This window comes from Nilaparvata lugens, chromosome 1, assembly GCF_014356525.2.
Source record: "Nilaparvata lugens isolate BPH chromosome 1, ASM1435652v1, whole genome shotgun sequence".
Classification (NCBI taxonomy): Eukaryota; Metazoa; Arthropoda; class Insecta; order Hemiptera; family Delphacidae; genus Nilaparvata; species Nilaparvata lugens.
The window spans coordinates 8,874,880-8,897,706 of record NC_052504.1 but is presented as its reverse complement, the minus strand read 5'-3'; the positions used below and the strand labels follow the sequence as shown (position 1 = coordinate 8,897,706).

At 35.2% G+C, this 22,827-nt stretch overlaps 1 protein-coding gene across 1 annotated transcript in view; it reads left to right on the top strand.

The window, feature by feature from the left end:
• Nucleotides 1-22,827, top strand: part of LOC111058637 (tetraspanin-18) — a 62,298-nt gene that overhangs the window by 14,415 nt on the left and 25,056 nt on the right. The window contains 1 exon segment of the mRNA XM_039429595.1: nucleotides 19,730-19,864. Coding sequence (XP_039285529.1) covers nucleotides 19,730-19,864 — 135 coding nt within the window.

The window sequence follows — 22,827 nt, the reverse complement described above, 5'->3', positions numbered from 1 at the left end:
AGATTGACGACAAGTGAATCCTAATAGAATATCCCTTCGAAGGGAATACAGGAAAATGAGATTAGACATAGTAATGAAAAACTATTAAGAGAAAATGACAGAGAAAGTGAGAGAAGAGGAGGGAATGTGTGGTTAGAAGAGGGAGCAAAAGAGGAATATCAGAAGATGGAGGAAGAGATTGGACATAGAAAAGAAAAACTAAAAAGAGAAGAAATTAGGGAAGAAATTGGGAGAAAAGGAGGGAAAGTGCGTAAAGGAGAGAGAAGAAAATGTTTGAAGAGAATAAAATGACGAAGAGAGTGAGAGAAGTGGTGGGAAAGTGAGGTGAGGAGGAAGAGCGAAAGAGGAATATCAGAAAATGGAAAAAGAGATTGGAAATAGGGAAGAAAAACTGAAAAGAAAAGACATTGGCGAAGAAATTGGGAGAAAAGGAGGAAAAGTGCGAAAAGGAGAGAGAAGAAAATCTGTGAAGAAAATACAATGAGGAAGAAAGTGAGAGAAAAGTTGGGAAAATAAGGTGAGGAGAAAGAGCGAAAGAGGAATATCAGAAGATGGAGGAAGAGATTGGACATAGGGAAGAAAAAATATAAAGAGAAGACAATGGCAAAGAAAGTGAGAGAAGAGAAAGGAAAATGAGTTGAGAAGGAGAAGCAAAAGACGAATATCAGAAGGTGGAAGAAGAGATTGGACATAGAAAAGAAAAACTGTAAATAAATTATAATTGCACATGAATAAAATTATATTTCTTCCAGTACAAAATATTTTCCGAAATCTTACCAGACTTACCAGTTTTTTTTCTATAGTAAAGAGAAGACAATGTAGAAGAAAGTTAGAGAAGAGGAGGGTAAGTGAGGTAAGGAGGAGGAGCAAAAGAGGAATATCAGAATATGGAAAACGGAAAGAAAACTCATAGGAAAATGAGGTCCATGAAGTGGCCAGTAGCCAGTAGCGCTTTCACAGTCCGTTTCACGCTTCGGCGTTCTCTTCCTACTATTACGTGTCCATTGCGTGTCTCACCTACGCACAGTGGCACGCACCCGCCTCTACTTATGTTTTGTCGGCTGTCTGACCACTCGCAAGTGGAACCAAATCTATATTGATCAGGTGAGAGTGTGTGTGAATGCAGGTCAATGAACTTCGCCGATTATTGGTTTCATTCATTAAATTTACTATTGATAGCCTAATTAAAATGTTATCTTGAATATAATCCAAATGTTACCTTGAACTGTGGTTATTCATAACTGAATGGTTTGAGTACTCAGTACTAAAGTATTATTTGATTTAGTGCTTCTTCTTCTTTTTCTTCTGTTTAGTGCTGATTTATTCGATTACCCGCATTGGATATCAATAATAAGATTTTTTCATACAAACTGTACCCTTGTAGATTAGATAAAGATCGTAGAAGGAAAATGACTCAGAATAAATGTGTCATTCCTAGTTAACCATTCCACTGTATATACTATGAAAAACTGCAAGTACAGGAACAAATAATACGTGTACATTATCACAGGAGATAATATTTTAAATGCCTTAGTCGTGTTTAGTTTGATAGGACTCCACTATCTCGTTACACTTCAAGTTGAAGGGTTTTTCCGGCCGACTATGATAGTAAAGTTTACTATGAACTAGTAACGAAAACGAGCTCCAAAAGTAAATTGCAATATCATTAACGGTTGACACTGACAAATTGAAACGATTTTCCTTTAAAGGGAGGTGGTTATACAGAGTGAATCATATGTATCAGAGCCCTTCAATAAATTGGATACTGTTGAGAATATAATTCTATAACTCTCAGGATAAGTTATTGGTCAAATACCTTTTGACGTACAACTGAATTTCAACCCCTTTTAAGGGGGTGACGTAGGGGTTGTGACAGCCGCCATTTTTTATAAAAGTATCATAGAAAATTTTCATTTATGTCATCTTTTTCGTTTTGAAAAGGCATTTAAAATTATGTATCACATAATGGGTGTTCGTACTCAAAATATCTTAGTTACAAACCTCATTTCTATAAAAACTAAAACTTCAATCAGCCGCCATTTTGGATACAAGCATAGAAAAACAATAGCGTAAGTAGATATCCCATGGTATAGGACGTTTATGTCGCAACTTTTACTGTTATTTCAAGCTGATAGTCCACGTAGTTCTTTCCTGTGGAGCTTTATGACGCTGGTAGTCTCTCATATTGTGCCGTTCATACACTCTTACCTGGTCAAGACAGTAAAAATCGACAATAATCGACAGTAATCGGCTTGAGATAACAGTAAAAGTTGCGACATAAACGCCCTATACCATGGGATATCTACTTACACTATTGTTTCTTCATGATACAAGAATCATAGAACTTTTTTATCGTTACCATCTTTCTTGTTTTGAAAAGGCCATTAAAATGATGTACCACACAATGTGTGTGTTACATTCAAAATATTCGAGTTACAACCCCTAAGTCACCCCTTTATGAGTGGTTGAAATTCAGTTTTACGTCAAAAGGTAGAGTGTTTGACCAATAACTTATCCATAAAGTTACAGTATTATATCTACAACAGTCTCCAACTTATTGAAGGGTTCCCATACATATGACTAACTCTGTAAATGAAATGTGTCAATAGATGAAACAGGAAATAGGGACAATATAAAATACATTCTTACTTGAACTTATGAAGTATAGTGATACAGTAATATTGATAAAACAGTATTGTTGAAACCTGTCAAGCTGTTATGCAACTTCGACTTGTCTGTTATGTACTTCTTGTCATGGAAATAGCCTATCAGTTCAAAGACGAGTTGATTATGACTAAGTGGGAAACATACAAGGAACATCCGAACACGTGGGATATTTGACGTTAACAATATTGTTGTCAGTTGCAGAGTTGCATGAGTAATATCGCTGTTATGCTCTCTCGGCTGTTAATAGATCTACAAGGTCACACAGAAGTTGTTTCCAACCCACTAAGCTTTGTAGTGATATGTTAAATACCCTGTACCACGGAGTAAAGAATTTCAGTGTAATGAAATAAAAACACACATATACTAGTAGTTCTGTGAACAGTAGACCTCACGCAGTATTCTCATCCACAAGTACCTGATTGAAACTATAGACCTTATGGAAATACAGCAATAGACTGGCTTCTCAACACATCTGTGTAATCACTACTTGTCAGCTGATTTATGATGAATAATTCTATAGTCTGATTTTTACTCTAATATTGGCGTATGAAGGAGGCTCCTTTTTCCTTTTATATTATCCTTGAAATGCAAAATTTTCAAAAACCTTGTATATACGTAAAAAAGTACGTAAAATATACGTATAAAATATACGTTGTATATACGTAAAAACCTTGTATATACGCGCAATTAAAAAAGGAACATACCTGTCAAATTTCATGAAAATCTATTACCGCGTTTCACCGTAAATGCGCAACATATAAACATTTAAACATTAAGAGAAATGCCAAACCGTCGTCTTGAATGCTTAGACCTCACTTCGCTCGGTCAATCAGTGTAATGAAATAAAAACACACATATATTTCAGTGGAAATATAAGGTTAAATATAATCTTATTTTTTCTCGCTATCATTTTGATGATGTACTTATTGTATGAATGAATGAATAAAGGGAGTAAAGAATTACTGGTTTAAAAGATAAGAGATTTATTAGAAATTGCAGTTAACCAACTGCTGGAATTTACAATAGCAGAAGTCCTTAGTTCTATTTATATAGCCTTCATTAGGTTTTTGAAATAATTATTATACAGTGAATACTTGTTTCCTTCTTTAGTGCCTGTAGTATCATTCTTCAGCTATGAAATACCATAGAATATCCTTTTTATGGTATCTATATAAGGGCTTCTATACGGTATCTATAAGGTACTTTGTTTCTTTTCGTTCAAAACAGGAATAATCCAAAATGAGAATTATGTGCTTTTGAATATTCTGTGATCAATTTTCGATATCTTTTCTGTGATAATTTTTTGGAAAATTTGATGTCTCCACTGTCGTTAATACTATACTCAGTTAATGACGATGTCCATGTGTTTTTGTGAAAACGATGACATTTTTCTTTTCTCTCGTTCAATACTGGAATAATCCAACATGAAAATTATATGACTTGGAATCGAAGGTGAATGTACGATGAACACTAACTTCATAGTTGATCATTGTGGGCAGATATTATTTATCTTCAATTGGCGAGAGAAGGGAGCTCTTCTTATTCTTGGATCAGTTCTCTTTTATTGGCCAACCTTTGACATTGACATTACAGAGTAAAGGTCTCTTTTGAATAGACCAATAAAAACTTGGAATTAATGGATTGAGATCTAAATGGAGCGAAAGGTTGGAAGTAATAAGTAGATGAGTTGAAAAATAGAAAGTTGAACTTGTCTAGACTAGACTTTAATCTGATGACTGTATGTTTATATTGTTACCGTGTTCCATCAATTTGTTGTTTAATAAGGAAGGGGTCTATGAATGTACTTTTAGACGATTGTTAGCCATTCAAAAGGAACCAAAAGGAATTCCTTCTTTTAAGATTTCGTCTTGGAGACTCCAGGAGGGAGTATAAGACAAGTCATCCTTATGAATACTCAATTCCATACAGTACAGAACAGTCAAAGTGTATAAATCACCAATCCATACGGAATAGTCAAGTGAACATATAAGTCGATAATACAGCCCCACTCTAATTACTCGTCATATTTTAATTCTTTGAAGTTAGTTCAATCTGAAAGGAACTCTTGTAAGCTATAAAAAGCTGCATCAATTAAATACTTTTTCAATTGGGTTTTAAATGTCTGGGTATTTTCAATTCTTTTCAGAATGAGCGGTAACTTGTTATAGAATAATCTACCAGTATAGCTTGGTTTTATCTCGAATAGTCTACTATTATGCCTCACCAAGTGATAGTCAGATCGGTTTCGCGTGTTGTAATAATGAACGTAAAGATTTTTGCTCAAGTCACTTGCTCTTACGAATAAAATAACCTCATAGATGAACAAGCTAGGCACTGTTAGTAGACCCAGTGACCTGAACAGTGGCCTACAAGAATCTAGCCTATTTGCTTCTCATATACACCTAACAGCTCTCTTTTGCATCTTGAATACTCTATCCATATTTTGTTTTGACGAGTTACCCCACACTATGATGGCATACCTTATATACGACAATAAGAGATCATGATAGGCTGTTATTAGTAGCTTTTCATTTTTGAGCCTTGAAAGCTGTCTCATGACAAATACTCCAGATGCTATTTTGGCACATAATTTTTCAATATAAGGAGCCCAAGTTAGTCGCCTATCTAATAAAATACCCAAACCACCAGCAATATACCAATTTACCCAAACCATACAGTAATCCACCGATCCTAAACCAGCAACTGAGCCACTAGTACTAAGATCGTATGTAATTGGTTGTATGGACGTTCTTGATCGTTTTAGAATGAACGGCTATGAGAATCTAAGAATATTTTATGTGTATAAACGCTCGTTAGTTTCCCCCATTTACACTCAAGTGTAGCTCTCCCTCTAGCAATATAAATTCTATAAATTCATGCAAACATTTTAAAATCTTCAACAGCAAAAAACTATTCATTTGTCATTAAAATGAAAGTTCAGTTTTTATTTAGTGGATGATGTCAATCTTCAAACTTATCTTAGAGGGTGGCTCGTTGGAGTAAGTGATAACGCGCCGGTCTATTAATCAAGGGAACCCAAGTTCGAATCTCGACCGGGGCAAAAGTTTTTGACCACAGCACAATCACATAGATACGGCCACCCCGTCTTTCGGAGGAGGGCATCAACCTGAGTATTATTTTATCAATGCTAATTCATGCTTTCAATGGATATAGTAAGATTATTCATTATACTCTATAAAGATCTTGCAAGTGGTAATAATGCGTAATCCGAGACTCATGACTCAAATTTTAATCTTGAATTCAAACCATGTATTTTTATTTGATTCTCACTATCACCTGTAAATTCTGAGAAAACTTTTAAATAGGGATTATCAGTCAAATTTAGAGGTAAAGCTTGTACACTATTCTGTTATCAATTGTTTATATTCTCATAAATAATTGAATTTATTTATTTATTTATAAGGTTAGCAAATAAAATACAAGAATCGGAAAAGAAAAAAACAGGCTATTGCCTAAAACTTCTTCAAAATTTCCTAATTTAGTTTTAAATTGTCCAAATATTATAGGTTATGTCCATTCAAATTTCTACACCAAATTACAATCTAAAATATAAATTAGAATAAAACAAACAATTTAAAAATTTGGATGGATTAATAATAAAAGTTTCTCAAAAACATGAAACAAACTATAAATTCACACAATAAAGAATAAAAACACTTAAATTTTGAGCTCGAAAATATCACATTCACCATAACTATATAACAGCTGTAACATATAAGTTGCATTGTAATACATGAAAAAGTTCTCAAGTATTAGATTAGATTTTATAAGCTTTTAAACCTCAGGAAAAATTCTAGAGGCTCTGGAAGTTCAATAGCCTCAAACAGGCCTTTAGTTAGTTGGTACTTGTCAGTCACTGATTGATATTTCTACACGTGTAATCAACATAGGGGGCTGACGAACAATGGTCTGCCTATCACTTAACTAATTGAGCACAGTCTTCGATAATCGAATTATTCCTTTAGAAAAACAATCGAATAATAAATGTAAATGATAATCATGAATATGTTGGGGAAAAGATAGTAATTCATTTTAAACGCCATCGTCGCACTATTGAAATACAGTAGCCTACTTGTAATAATGTCCTTGTTTAAGTACTGTACCAAGTCGCAACTAAGTACCTAATCATACTCATAAATATAATGTAAAACTATGAAGTGATAATTCTATTCTCACAAACTAATTTATTTATCTATTTACTTCACATTCTACCCACTTATCAACCCTCCATAATTATCGTAACAAAGTTTTGGGAATGAGTGGATTATTAACGTATAGCCTACTATACTTAATAAATTTAGACAAGATAGTAAAAATGTCAATGAAAAAGATGGAAAGACAAAGTACCGTTTGAACAAAAGCCGGTTAAATTTCAACCGTGATTAATTCCACGAGAACCAATCAGAAGTAGGCATTTTTGATAAGACGGCTTCTCTGATTGGTTATCGTGGAATTAATCACGGTTAAAATTGAACCGGCTTTTGTGCAACCGGGCAAAAGTCTGTTGTGTCCTCAACTGAAAACATGAACATGGACATGCAACGTCGCCATATTGTTTCTATCTTCTGTGTTCTATAGAGTCCGGCATAAAATATTCTTAATATTTCAAAATGTGGTTCCAAGAACATGTAAACGATATCGTTGTTCATCTACACTCCAACATCCAACAATTGAAATCAAATTAGATTGAAAATATTTAAAATTCCACTCAAAATCCATCTAAGTCAAGATTTAACGATAAATTAATGTTTATTTTATCTATTTACGCGAGAACAAAATCAAATTAATGATTCAGAGATAATCAACAGTATAACCCAAAACTGCTTCTTCCCTTAATGATGATATCATCGTTACAACTTGAGTCATATTTTTATAAATTTTATTCTATGGTAAGAGATGTGATATTTCTCCATAATTGGAAGAATAAGACGTTGATGTTGTCAATACCACTATATATATTCATAATTAATTTAAGTTATTGACAACATCAATACCATTCAAATTTAAATTATTTTTGAACAAATAAAGTGCGGTATTGACAACATCAATCATATTTATAATTTTCAAATACCAGATTGTGTAGGAAACTGTATCACCTTTCTATGCCATATCGTTTATCTTGATCTGTCATCATTACTGCATCTAGATTGAGCGTTTTGAGTGGAAGTGCTGTCTGGATAGGATTATGTGAATAAATAATATAACTTGAGACATATTTATCATTTTTTAAATACAACTTGAGTCATATTTGTCATTTTCAAATACGAGATTGTGTATGAAACTGTATCACCTCTCCATGTCATATATCTGTCAATTTCACTGCATTTAGATTGAGCGCTATGAGTGGAAGTGCTGTCTGGATAGGATTATGTAAATAAATAATACAACTTGAGACATATTTATCATTTTTAAATACAACTTGAGTCATATTTGTCATTTTTAAATACGAGATTGTGTATGAAACTGTAACACCTTTCTATGTAATATATCTTGTCATTATCACTCCATTTAGATTGGGTGTTTCGAGTGAAAGTGATGTCTGGATAGGATTATGTAAATAAATACTGTAGGCAGATGAACAGATCAACACATCGTCACCTCACACAGGAGGAATATGGCTTTCCTCAGGACTTCCTGCAACCTATTAGGGGAGAGAGAGTTAATTTTAGCTTCAATCAAACAAAGTGGAGACTAATTACGTTTTTAGATTGCCCATTATATCTTCTCCATATTGAACAGATCTTGTGTATAGGCATAGAGAAAAGAATTCTCTAAGTAGAAATATCAAATCTATACCAGATATTCTCAATATATTGAGTAAAATTGAAAATAAAACACTTAGTACCCTTTTTATATGGGCTATTCAATTTATTTATTGTTTCTAATAGATCCTGCCATAGAAAAAATGATATTTTATTTTGGAATATTGAATCTCTGGTATAGGATTTCTCAACATCTTGAGTGAAATGTAAAATTAAACACTTAGTACCCTTTTTATATGGGCTATCCCATTTATTTATTATTTCTAATAGATCCTGCCATACAAAAAATAATATTATAAGTAGGAATATTGAATCTCTGGTATAGGGCTTCTCAATATCTTGAGTGAAATGTAAAATTAAACACTTAGTACCCTTTTTATATGGGCTATACCATTTATTTATTATTTCTAATAGATCCTGCCATAGAAAAAAATGATATTCTAATTGGGAATATTAAATCTCTGGTATAGGGCTTCTCAATATCTTGAGTGAAATGTAAAATTAAACACTTAGTACCCTTTTTATATGGGCTATCCCATTTATTTATTGTTTCTAATAGATCCTGCCATAGAAAAAATGATATTTTAATTAGGAATATTAAATCTCTGTTAAAGGGATTCTCAATATCTTGAGTTAAATGTAAAATTAAACACTTAGTACCCTTTTAATATGGGCTATCCCATTTATTTATTGTTTTTAATAGATCCTGCCATAGAAAAAATGATATTTTAATTAGGAATATTAAATCTCTGTTAAAGGGATTCTCAATATCTTGAGTTAAATGTAAAATTAAACACTTAGTACCCTTTTAATATGGGCTATCTCATTTATTTATTGTTTTTAATAGATCCTGCCATAGAAAAAATGATATTTTAATTAGGAATATTAAATCTCTGGTATAGGGCTTCTCAATATCTTGAGTTAAATGTAAAATAAAACAGTTATTCCTCTTTTTATATACGCTATTCCATTTATTTATTATTTCTAATAGATCCTGGCATCCAACGTTTTTTATTCACACAACTTTTCGCAGTGTGTCAACACAGATTCTTCACGTTATCGTAGTTTAATAAAGTTGATGTATTTTGTGAAATTATTCAATTATTTCATCACAGGAAAAATAAGCCAAAAATACAAAAGCCCTAGTATCTAAAATCCTGAAAACTAAAGTGTAAAGGATAATAATAACGAATACTTATTTTCCACTGCTTAAGTTTAATAGGATTAATTAGAACAGAACAATGGTTGTTTCAATCTTTTGAGAATTCTATTTGAAAATTTAGATTCTTAAAATGTGGTTGATACAGAGGTTTAAAATCTGTTAAGAAAATTCTAAAAATTCATAGATCTTATCTGTAGGAAATAGCTGGACTAGTAGGCCTTGTTAGATTATTATTAATATATGATACAAAATTAAACACTTATATTATCTCGACTATTTTTCAATTCATGAATGGAAATTATTCTGATGTTTGAAAAACTATAGTCTGTCCAGACTGCCATGAGCCCTGAAAGATTAAGCCGACCCTCGCTCCCCCACGCGCAGGCACACACGCCTGGCCTACCTGCGCTATTGATAGACTATGTATACTTAAATATCTAGTAGTATACTGTATACTACTGTAATATTTTACGCAATATACAGGTAGGCAGACCGTCCCTTCGCTAACACACACAAAAGGAGACTGCGCTTGTGTGTGTGAGTAGTAGGAGGGTCGGCCTAATCCTTCAGAGCTCATGCCTGTTTGGACAGAGTATAGAACTTTTCTCTCCCGAAACCAACAAACGTCAAACCATCATCTCGATACCATTAAGTCTCAGGCTCAATTCAAAATGATAATTACATTGAAGTAATATAAATTTCATTCTCTTGTTGCTTAATTATGCTCCACATATGTGAGATGGATCATTTGGAAGTGGCCCATAGCGTCAAAGTCGAAATAATAATAATATGGCAGGCAGTCGACACTTTCTCTTGCAATATCGTAAGTCTTCTGGTTGTTGGTTGACGGTCTAGTAGCTAGTAACATAGCCTCCAGTCTATGGAGTCTCCACTCTCCACTATTTACTTCCAGTGCTGGAGCAGTTAGTTTCCAGTGACTGGAAACTGTGTCCTTCGTCCTTCTTTTCTTCTTCTGCTTCTGCTTACTCTCCTTCTCCTTCACCTTATCCTTCTTCTTCTTCTTATTCGTCCGTTCTCACTCATCATTTCCCATTAGCTCTATCGTTTCTTCCTCCGGTTCTCTTCAATGCATGATTTCCTCTTCTTTCTCTCCAATTTTTCTTTCTCATCCAGCATTCTTATCCTTTTCCTCCTCATCCTCCTCCGCCAACTGTTTATCTCACTCTTCCAACTCCTCATTCTCCTCCTCCTTCTGCTCTTCCTCGTCCACCTCCTCCTCCTCCTCCTCTTCCACCTCCTACTCCTCCTCCCCCTACTCCTCCTCCTCCACCTCCTGTTGTCTTCTTCTTTCTCTTCTTCTTTCTCACCTCCACCACCTCCTCCTTCTGTCTTTTTCCTCTCATTCACCACCTCCTCCTCCACCTCCTCCTCCTCCTCTTCCACCACCTACTCCTCCCCCTCCTCCTCATCCTCCTCCTCCAACACCTCCTTATCCTATTCTTCATCCTCCTCCTCCTCGAACATTTCCTTATTCTATTCTTTATCCTCCTTCTCCTCCAACATTTCCTTATCCTATTCTTCATCCTCCTCCTCCAACATTTCCTTATCCTATTCTTCATCCTCCTACTCCTCCTCCTCCTCCTCCCACTCATCAAATTCCTCATCTCCTCTTTCTCCTCCTATTCTTCCTCCTCCACCTCCTCCTCCCACTCAAACACCTCCTTATCCTATTCTTCATCCTCCTCCTCCAACACTTATCCTATTCTTCATCCTCCTCCTACTCATCAACTTCCTCAACTCCTCTTTCTCCTCCTATTCTTCCTCCTCCACCTCCTCCTCCCTCTCAAACACCTCCTTATCCTATTTTTCATCCTCCTCCTCCTCATCCTCATCCTCCTCCAACACTTATCCTATTCTTCATCCTCCTCCTACTCATCAACTTCCTCATCTCCTCCTATTCTTCCTCCTCCACCTCCTCCTCCTCCTCATCATCACCTTCCTCATCCTCCTCTTTCTCCTCCTACTCCTCACCCACATACTTTTATCATCATCCTCCTTCTCTTCCTCCCACTATTCAACTTAAATCTCTTCATCTTCGTTTTCATTTCTCCCCATTCTTTTTTCTTTCCGTTTCCTCCCAGCTTCATTCAGTCCCCCTCTTCCTACACTTCAAATCAAATCATTTTTTTATTTTGACAAAAAAAACACAACTCAGTGAAATAAAGATATAAACTTTTATACAGATATAAACTTCTATACAGTTAGCTCCTGTCAATCTTCCCTTACTGTAAGCAATATGTGCCTTCACTGAATATGTAAGGGCGGGAAAATGAAAAACAAGAAAAGAACGTACAGGTTTTGATATTTAAAACAAACAATAAATTATTAGTACAAAATTAGAATTATAATTAGAAATTACGAAATAATAATAAACAGATGAATTTTTCAAGGGCTACTCGCTTTGCTGCTAGTGAAGATTCATTTTGTTGTGGTTATGGAAAATTTAAAACAATGACTCAGTAGTCACCTACCTTTATGAAAATGGCTTCCCAATTTGGCATCCACTGGTTGAAACGCGACGTTAATTATTAATTAAAATCAAAATAACTGATCTAATGAAATGGGTTCAGATCCCCTCCTATTCAATAATACAATTCTCTTCAAACTGCCCGAACTGTGACAGGAAAACTGTATTACAAAACAAGAACAAAATCTATCCCCTTTCACCAGAACAGCCGGACTTACTCACAGTCCTAACGAATTAACTCACCACTAAAAGTAAAATTTTGGGTATTAATATATAACTCAATCAATGCCAAACATGAAGCCATTTCAAATACATATTTTTATCAATCGCACAAGCGAGCACGTTTGTTATCAAAAACAAAAGAGAAGCTACAATAATTTTGATAACAAATGAAATAAACAATCTTTCTGTCGATGACACAAATTGTTCAAAGGCAAAAACACTGTTCATTAAACTTTCCTAAATTAAAACTCTAAAATCCTGATCAATATGAGATAAATATATGATTCATATATATGTCCCATATGACCAGGTGACATTACACCTTCTCATGATACACTTTTCCCTTCAATCTTCCCTCAAACCTTCCCCATCATCTTCTCCTCCTCCCAATCATTCGTATTCCCAACATCAACTTTTTTTTCTTTCTCCCATCATCTTCTCCTCATTTTCCATCTTCTCTTGTAGCTGATTTCCATCTTCTTCAGCTGCCTCTTCTTGTTAGACCTCCTCCTATAAACTTGAAGATCCACTCATTCGACCTCTCCCTCCAATTTGGAGGGAGAGTTATTTTGGTAGATAGTTAGTAGGAAGGATATTTTGAATATTCTCTCCGAAGAATGTACATCGATATGTCCAAAGCTCCGCCAATTTATGTAGATGCATAACAATATTTTCGCCACACTGCACAGAAAGCAGCTGTTTTCCAGTCCCTACGTAGATCTAAAAGACCTTGTTTGCAGACGACTCTCGTCTGACGTAAGGAACAGGTTTTTTTTCTGGTCTAGGCCAGAAAGTGTTCTCTTTCCAGCCGCTTGGAAGTACGTAGTTAATAAGTCATCCACTAGATTGGGCGAGTGTCCACTTTCTTCATCAAAGTCGCCATGATTTCAGTTCGAGTTTCGAATTATTCAATTATTTATTGTTGATTAGCGCATTCCAAATTTTCAAAAATGCTTGAAGATGATGACGCCCGTGATATTCCAAGTGAAATTTTAAAAGAATCTGAAATCCTGACTGCAAATCTTCTACCACTAAAATCAAGAGATAGGTACGATAACAAGTATTCTTTATTTTGTATTCCTTATTTATTTTGTCAGCAATACCTGTAGTGTGGCGAAAAATATCATTCACACCATGGGCAAAAATGTTTTTCCGGCTCTCAATCTTTTCTAGTCCTCGGCCTACGGCCTCGGACTTGAAAACCGATTTCGAGCCGGAAAAATCTCATCTAGGTGCGAAATATACTATATCTATAGTTATTCCAGATTGCTTTGCTCATATCATATGCAGTTTTAATTATTTTCTTAAAGGTGCGTACAGATATACGCGCTGCGAACATGAGCAATTCACTTTTAATCAGCTGACTATATCTGTATTTTTACAGAAACGGTAAAATACAGATATAAAAAGCTTGGCATCAGCTGATTAAAAGTGAATTGCTCATGTTCGCGGTGCGTATATCTGTACGCACCTTTAGTCTACATTATGTAAATTCATCTATAATTTTGCTGTATTGCAAGCTATTGTATATAAGTGTATAAGCCAGTATATATTGTAATCTACATAAATAAAGTACTCAATCAATCCAACTTGAAGATCTTCTCATTGGACCTCTTTCTCCAACTTGAAGATCTACTCATTCGACTTCCTCCTCCAGCACCTCTTCCTCCTCCTTCAAGATCCGTTTCGACTCTTCCCGTCATTCTAATAACATTCCTAATCGGCCTTAATCGACTACCGTTTCCTATCGCACGCGCTCCTTTCATTATTGCATCTTTCTCCGATTTGCCGTTCCTGTTTCGCTATGAAGTGACCGCTTTCATGTAGGTAAACCAGAATAAAGCAATCTCTATTGTTATTCGTTGCCAGCATCCTTTCTACGTTATAATCGATGCCATCAGAGAGACAAGGATGAAAAATGGATACCATATTCGATGCCATCAGAGAGACAAGGATGGAAAATGGATATCATAATCAATGCCATTAGAGAGACAAGGATGAAAAATGGATACCATAATCAATGCCATTAGAGAGACAAGGATGGAAAATGGATACCATAATCGATGCCATCAGAGAGACAAGGATGAAAAATGTATACCATAATCGATGCCATTAGAGTGGCAAGGAGAAAGAATAGATGAACGAAGCGGTTAATTCGATTTTCGTTTTGAGTCATTGGTTTGCGAGCTTTCATTTCCTATTGTCTGTGTGTGGTATGCTTCACTGTTCATACGCTCACTTCAAGTAGGTCTATATCATCTGCAGTTGATGTACCTGGCGAAATTGAAAGTTTGCACCTTTTTGTTATTGGAGTTTTTAGTTCTAATTCTCTTTGCGATTTCTAGTTGTTCGTTCTAATACTTTTGCGAGATCTATCGAAATTTCTATCGGTGACCAACTTTGAGATTTGATAGGCGGGAGGTAGCCAAAATTCAACTCCCATACTCATTCCTGGTGTTATTATGTTAGTAGATAACAAAATATCATGCGTGATGAATTATTCAATCTCTCTCTTTTCTTGACTTGAGTAAATCATCCTTCACTCACTCACTCACTCACACTCTCTCTCAAAAGAAAGAGATTATTCAAGCCAAAATTCAACTCCCATACTCATTCCTGATGTTATTATGTTATTAGTTGACGAAATCTCATCAAGAGAGAGATTAATCAAGCCAAAATTCAACTCCCATACTCATTCCTGATTTTATTATGTTATTAGATAACAAAATACTGGGTGTCTATAAATGAATATCGGGGTTTTAACGCTTTATAAGATTTATTACATTATACTTACAGTTATAAATGTTATGTCAAATGAAAGAGCAACTCAGTTTTTGTTCGTTGGCACCAGTGCGCATGTGCGTGAAATGTTTTCGCGGCGATCCGCTAGAATGCGGTATAGCAAAGATGGCGACCGCTGGATTGGCCGCAAGGGGCCCAATGACAGAGCTTGCTATGCGTGGCCTCCACGGTCACCCGACCTAACGCCATGCGATTTTTACCTTTGGGGTTTCATCAAGGATCGTGTGTATGTGTGTCCGTAACCAGCTGACCTCCTTGAATTACGAAAGAGGATTGAAGCAGCTGTTGCAACAATTACAGAAGACACACTACTCAACGTTTGGGAAGAACTCGGCTATAGACTTGATGTGTGCCGTGTGTCAAATGGTGCTCACATAGAACACTTGTAAGTTTTTATATAAAACTGTTTGAGTTGCTCTTTCATTTGACATATCATTAATAACTGTAAGTATAATGTAATAAATCTTATAAAGCGTTAAAACCCCGATATTGATTTATAGACACCCGGTATCATGAGTGTCCCAGGTACGTTAATAATTATTCTTTGGCAATGCTGGCACCTACTCTAGAACATGGTACGCCATAGTGGTGTAGGTCAATTCCACACAGAAAATACAAAACATGTAGAGGACATGTCTTGAACTAGTGAAATGTTCCAATACGTGCTTATTCCACTAGTTGTATGCATTCAAAGAATGAGATTCTATCCAAAACCGTACTAAGTCAACAACTATTATTGTATTGTTGAAAAGACACATTTTTTTACTTAGTACGCTTTGGAATCAAAATCATTTAATAATCTCTGTAATCGATGTAGTACTTTTAGTTTTTTTTTGGGGGGGAAATAAACATTCATTTATTTTAATTTTGACAACAAAAGATTCAATAATGTTAATTTGCGATAATCCATGTTGAAAAGTATTGACGCATAAGCAATTATAGCCTCTTAAGCTTATAAGTTAATTAAGAAATCTAGAAGTGATTGAATTGTCATATCAAGAATTCAAAATGAATTGTTTAAAGTCGTCAATTGATATTAATAAAACATGATGATACGTTTGAAGTTTGAATCAAAGTTGATCTGTTTCCGTTATAACATTAATGACTGAATAAAAGATATGATTCAGACTTATCTGATAAGAAAATTTATATTATATTTCATTCAATCACTTTATAATATAGTGGGATCAGTATATTATACAATTATATCAGTTTTTTTATAGCACCTAGATAAAGACTAATAAGCTATTCTATTTTGATTTAAATTAATAAGAATATTGTTCGTGAAGGTAAAACCCATTGGTTAAGCCTTCTATATTGGTCAAGGATTAAATTGAAGATTATTTTTAGCATAAGGGATACAGTATTCTGCCTTTGCACTTCCATTTGAACACTTAAGCACTAAAATTCGTGTGGCTTTCTGTGAATTATAACAGTGACTATTTTATTTTAACAGTATATAATACAATTCAGTTTTCAATTGAGATTTCAATCAGTGACTAGTTAAGTTTGAGATTTCAATCAATCAGTTGGGTTTTGCATACATCTTATTACACTGAGCCTTCTACTATATAGGTTATACGAATCACTAAAGAAAAAAGGTAGTATTCCTTACTTCTTGAAACAGACTCACATGAAAAAATTAAGAACATCGTACATTTGAGATTCTAACGAACTCACAATCTCGGAAATATGATTTGTAAAAAATAGACGATAACTATGTGAATGGGTGCTTTTTTGAATGAAGAATTTTAATGCACATATCGCGTGTCTGGTCTGGTTTCATCGTGGTGTCCTCCGGGTTGTAGTCTCGTTTCGAGGGTCCCACCAGACTGATGTCTAAAAATATAATCTACAATACAGTTGTTGAAATGTGTGCCCTAATAAGGGATAAGGATGAAGGCAACCCAACCGTTGTCGGTTGGATGCTGCTGGCTGGCTGGACTCCTGCTGAGAGATAATAACATGGGAGAGAGAGAGAGAGAGCCTAAGAGAGAGAGAGAGAGAGAGAGAGAGAGAGAGAGAGAGAACAAAATAGAGATATAGGGAGTGAGGGGGGAGGGAGAGGAGAGGGGAGAGAGAGAGAGAGAGTGAGTGAGTTGGTGATGATCTACTCAAGTCAAGAAAAGAGAGAGATGACACATTCCAGCCCCGGTTTCGATTCTACTGTTTTTTTTTTCAATCTTCATTCCATCTCGATTGTGAAAGATAGTCAGACAGGTGCAGGTGTAACAGTAGCTGGAGCTAAAATGAAGAAGATGATGAAAAAAATAGTTGAGATGGAGGAAAGGAAGAAAAGGGAGAAGAGAAGGGAGTGAAGAAAGGTGCTGAAATGTAGGATGGCCGAGGAGAAGACGATAAAGAAAATTGAGAGAAAGAGAAGAAGAAGAAGGAGAAGTGACTGGAGGTGTGGAGGAAGGTGCTGAAATATAGGATTGAAGAGAAGACGATAAAGAGAATTGAAAGGGAGAGATGGAAAAAAGTGAGAAATAAAGAAATGTGCTGAAATACCGGATGGCCGAGAAGACGATGAAGAGAATTCAGATACAGAGATGAAGAAAAAGGAGAAATGAATGAAGGGTTGGGGAGAGGTTCTGGAATATGGGATGCCCGAAAAGACGAGAAAGGGAATTGGTAATGGAAGAAAATGGAGGAGTGAAGGAAGGTGCTGAAATATAGGATAGCCGAGAAGACGAGGAAGAGAATTCAGAGAAAGAGATGGATGAAAAAGGAGAAGCGAATGAAGGAGTAAAGGAATGTCTTCTCAGAAGTAAAGGAAGGTTGTGGAAGGAGAGAATTATTGAGAGGCAGGGAAAACTAGAAGTTGATGAAGACGTTGAAAAAATTAGAGAATGAAGATGGAGTGGAAATGAGAAAGGGGAAGTCAATGAAGACATTGAAAAAAGTATAAGATAATGAGGGATGGAATGAACAGGAAGAGTCAATGGATAAATGGTGAAAGATGAAGAAGGAAGAGAATTATAAAAAAGTAGCTGTAAGACGGAGCAGTTGCAGGATATATAATATGAAAATGAAAAGATTCAGCTAAAGTAATGAAAATTGTAGTTCTCTCATTATTGCTAATTTCGAAATTTTAATTTATTTGTTTCATGTCTTCTCAGGATCTGAACAATCCTCTTTAAAAGTATCACTCTCTTTCAGAGTTTCATCTGAGTTTTTTTCATTTTTTAGTTCCCTCATGATGATCAAATTAATAAATAAATAATAAGTAGATCGCTTATCGAAAGAGATTGTCTCTGTGGTTGCGCTGATAAGGTATAGAGATTTAGAGGTTCGAGATTCGAGGTACGATAGTCAAGATTCAAGCACCTGCTACTTTTTTTGGATGTACTTGTATTGTCGTCGACTTCTCTATCATTTCGGAGTCCAAACATCGTTTCCAGGGGGTTCAGAACCCACCTAAAGCTGATGTCAATTCATCTCCCAACATCATCAGTCTTTTAACACACGGTCAAGCCTAGAGCTCATGTGGGCATCACCCTCAGAAAAAAGTTCCAAGCTTCCTAAGAAATTGAATAATGTGAAGTATAAAACGGAGTGGCTAAAATCGATTGATTTCTGGTTTGATTATCGTCCAATTACTCCGTAGGTAAATTAGATATACATAGTTTAGAGCCGGTTTCTGAGCTAGGGATTTAGCTAAGTTCTAGACTTTAAACAGACTTTGGAGTCAGAAAATTTGGCTTTCCAAAACTGTGTGTAATCGCAGTAACTAGTTGCAACAAAATAAATCTTTATTTTCTCATTTCTATAATTGGAATCGTTTTTCCTTGACAAAATGAAACATTCCTAAATAATTCAAAATAGCTGAAACTTTACACTATTTCTCTTTATTTTATTTTGTGTTCAATTTTCTAGTTTTTCGAAATTTTATTGACCGAGCGAAGTGAGGTCTAAGATTCAAGTCGACGGTTTGGCATTAATTTCTCTTAATGTTTAAATGTTTATATGTTGCGCATTTACGGCGAAACGCGGTAATAGATTTTCATGAAATTTGACAGGTATATTCCTTTTTTAATTGCGCTTCGACGTATATACAAGGTGTTTGGAAATTTTGCATTTAAAGGATAATATAAAAGGAAAAAGGAGCCTCCTTCATACGCCAATATTAAGTAAAAATCAGACTATAGAATTATTCATCATAAATCAGCTGACAAGTGATTACACAGATGTGTGGAGAAGCCAGTCTATTGCTGTATTTCCATAAAGGTCTATACTTTCAATCAGGTACTTGTGGATGAGAATACTGTGTGAAGGTCTACTGTTCACAGAACTACTAGTTTAAACGTGACTTTGACTATAACTACGACTACGCCCCGTTTTGGAAACCCAATTTTATGACTCCAGCTGTTTAAAGTCTAGAACTTAACTATCTAAATCCCGAGCTCGAAAACCGGCACTAAATCTTCATTTTGCATAATTTCGGCCAAGTTGATTGATTTCTGGTTTGATAATTATTCATTGTACATACTTTTGCATTTTTTTTTTAGCTTTACATACTTCAATCTCCATTTTGTATAATTTCCTGTATTTCTATCCTAATATTTCCAGTTTTGCTGACTTTGTATTTTTTACATTTTTCAGTTCCAGCAGTTCTCACAACCAGTTGTGATCAGCCAACTGGCCTACATCCTGATAGTGGTTGGTGCAGTCATTTTCATTGTCAGCTTCATGGGTTACTGTGGCGCACTTCAAGAATCCAGGTGTCTTCTTACCACGGTAAGTAAAGGTCTTTACTTTTTTCGAGCCTGACACTTTTTTCATAAAATCGAAATATTCAAGTTTGTTACGAAGGTTATAACTTTCACAAATTATATTTAGAGTCTCATAAGATAATGGAAATTGTATGAGTTCCTTTGAAGTCTCAGCAAATATAGATAATACCATAGAATAAACAATCTAGCTAGTATTATATACAGAGTGAGTCATATGTATGGGAACCCTTCAATAAATTGAAAACTGTTGTAGATATAATAATGTAACTTTCAGGATAAGTTATTGGTCAAATACTCTATCTTTTGACGTACAACAGGATTTCAACCCCTCATAAAGGGGTGACTTAAGCGTTGTAACTTGAATATTTCAAATGTAAGCACCGATTGTGTGGTACATCATTTTAAAGGCCCTTTTAAAACAAGAAAGATGACATCAATAAAAATGTTCTATGATACTTGTATCCAAAATGGCGGCTGATTGAAGTTTTAGTTTTCAAGGAAATGAGGGGTTGTAACTGAAATGAAAAGTAAACACCCATTGTGTGATACATCATTTCAAATGCCTTCTCAAAAATATAAAGATGACTTCAATAAAAATGTTATTGATGTCATCCTTCTATTTTTGAGAAGGCCTTTAAAATGTATCACACAATGGGTGTTTACATTCAAAATATTTGAGTTACAACCCTTCATTTCTTTAAAAACTAAAACTACAATCAGCCGCTATTTTGGATACAAGTATCATAGAACATTTTTGTCGATGGCATCTTTCTTGTTTTAAAAAGGCCTTTATAATTATGTACCACACAGTGAGTGTTTACATTTGAAGTATTCGGGGTTGAAATCCAGTTGTACGTCAAAAGGTAGTTGTACGTCAAAAGGTAGAGTATTTGACCAATAACTTATCCTGAAAGTTACAGTATTATATCTACAACAGTCTCCAATTTATTGAAGGCCTCCCATACATATGACTCACTCTGTATAATGATTAGCTATGTATTGTATTGTATTGTATAATATACTAGCTATTAATTATATTGTTATTGGGTTATCTATTCATAGATAGCTATGGCCTTTGACATGACGACAGAATTGCTGCTCTCTCATTAGCTCTCTCCGTTTAGCTTGTGATTGGTTGAATTCTCTATCACTCAACTCTCACTGGATATTGGCATGCGTCATGACGACTTCTCTCATTGGCTGGCCTGTGATTGGTCGAATCTACTTCTTTGGCTTTTGTTATAAGGACTGAATTACTGCTATTCTATTGGTTATTGTTATTGGATCTTATTATTAGATATCCCATATAGTTAGTACTGCTACTCTCAGCACTACAGCCCAGTGTGGGCCTTGGCTTCCTCCGTCACACGCCTCCACTCGTTACGGTCATTCCACTCCATCCACGAATCCTCATCCTACTCAGATCACCCTCCACATCCTGCTGTCACCTAACCCACTTCTTCTCATGTTGAAAATTTCACCCTCAAGCAGTTGTCTCTGAAGTCTGTCTTGTATAGTTACTCTCTGATAATAACATACCATAGAGAATGAATCCTTAGTCTATGATATCAGTAACTCCAATTGCGGTTGTAGTATGGTCTAAAGGTGCGTACAGATATACGCGCCGCGAACATGAGCAATTCACTTTTAATCAGCTGACTATATCTGTATTTTTACAGAAACGGTAAGATACAGATATAAAAAGCTTGGCATCAGCTGATTAAAAGTGAATTGCTCATGTTCGCGGCGCGTAAATCTGTACGCACCTTAAGTGTCTCAGCGACCACCTGTAGTAAACTCACTTCCATTTTCCTCGGCTCAGCAGACTTTGAATGCAAGTAAAGTATGCTCGATCACGTCGCAAATCAATGGCTGTGAACGGTGTTTATTCCATTGTTAGCATCGGAATCAGCGGTCACACGACTGTGGAAAATGGCGGCTTGTGTCTGCAGGTGGCGCAGCGGCGCAGGCGCACTGACTCGATCAGGAAGCACACAACTCAAATGCCATTTGTATCAATTTGAAACGGACCCGCTGTCCAACAATTGTCTCTTTTTTGTCGGAAAGGTTCAACGTTTTATCTGATTGCTGTCACTTACAAATCAAAAACAGCACAGTTGGCTGGGTTCGCACTAAGCAGTAAAGCGTGCTCCATTCTCTTATCTCGTGTATCTTTGACCGATATTGCTAACTATTGCTTGTCATTCCGTGTTGAAGTAATCAAATCGAAAGGCTAACTGATTTATGGTTGATTTTGTTAGAATTTTTCTTTTTCCATATCGATTTCGCGCTAGATATGACTGAGATTTTTCCGCTAGTATAATGACTGTTTAGGAGTTGCGGATGAGCTTTCAGCTTGTGGGTGGTTAAGGCTGTGAAAAGGCTAAAAATGAACTTTCTACTCGTGATATTTTTCTAAGTTTTTCGATTTGTGTATTATCATCAAGCTATCAAAATGAAAAAGTTTTCTCAGGAAAACATTATTTTTTTTCCCGATCATTACTTTTTGAGATATGAGTGACTGAAGTTTGAATTTTTAGGACAGAACATTTCAAATTCGGTACGATATAAATCCATGAGATTTAGAGGATGGATTCTTCATGGTATTGTTGATCTATTGAAACAAAAATTTTCTGAAAATATCAATTTTTGGAAAAGTTATTCAATTCACCAAAAATAACAACTAAAAGTTATTTCTGGTTATTTTTAGTAAATTGAATAACTATCCTAAAAATTGATATTTTTAGAAAATGTTTGTTTTACTAGATCAACAATACCATGAAGAATATATCCTCTAAATCTCATGGATTTATCTCTTACCGAATTTGAAATGTTCTGTCCCAAAAATTTAAACTTTAGGCGCTCAGATCTCAAAAAGTAATTATCAGAAAAAAAGGTTTTCCTGAGAAAACTTTTTCATTTTGATAGCTTGATGATATACAAATCAAAAAACTCTGAAAAATATCA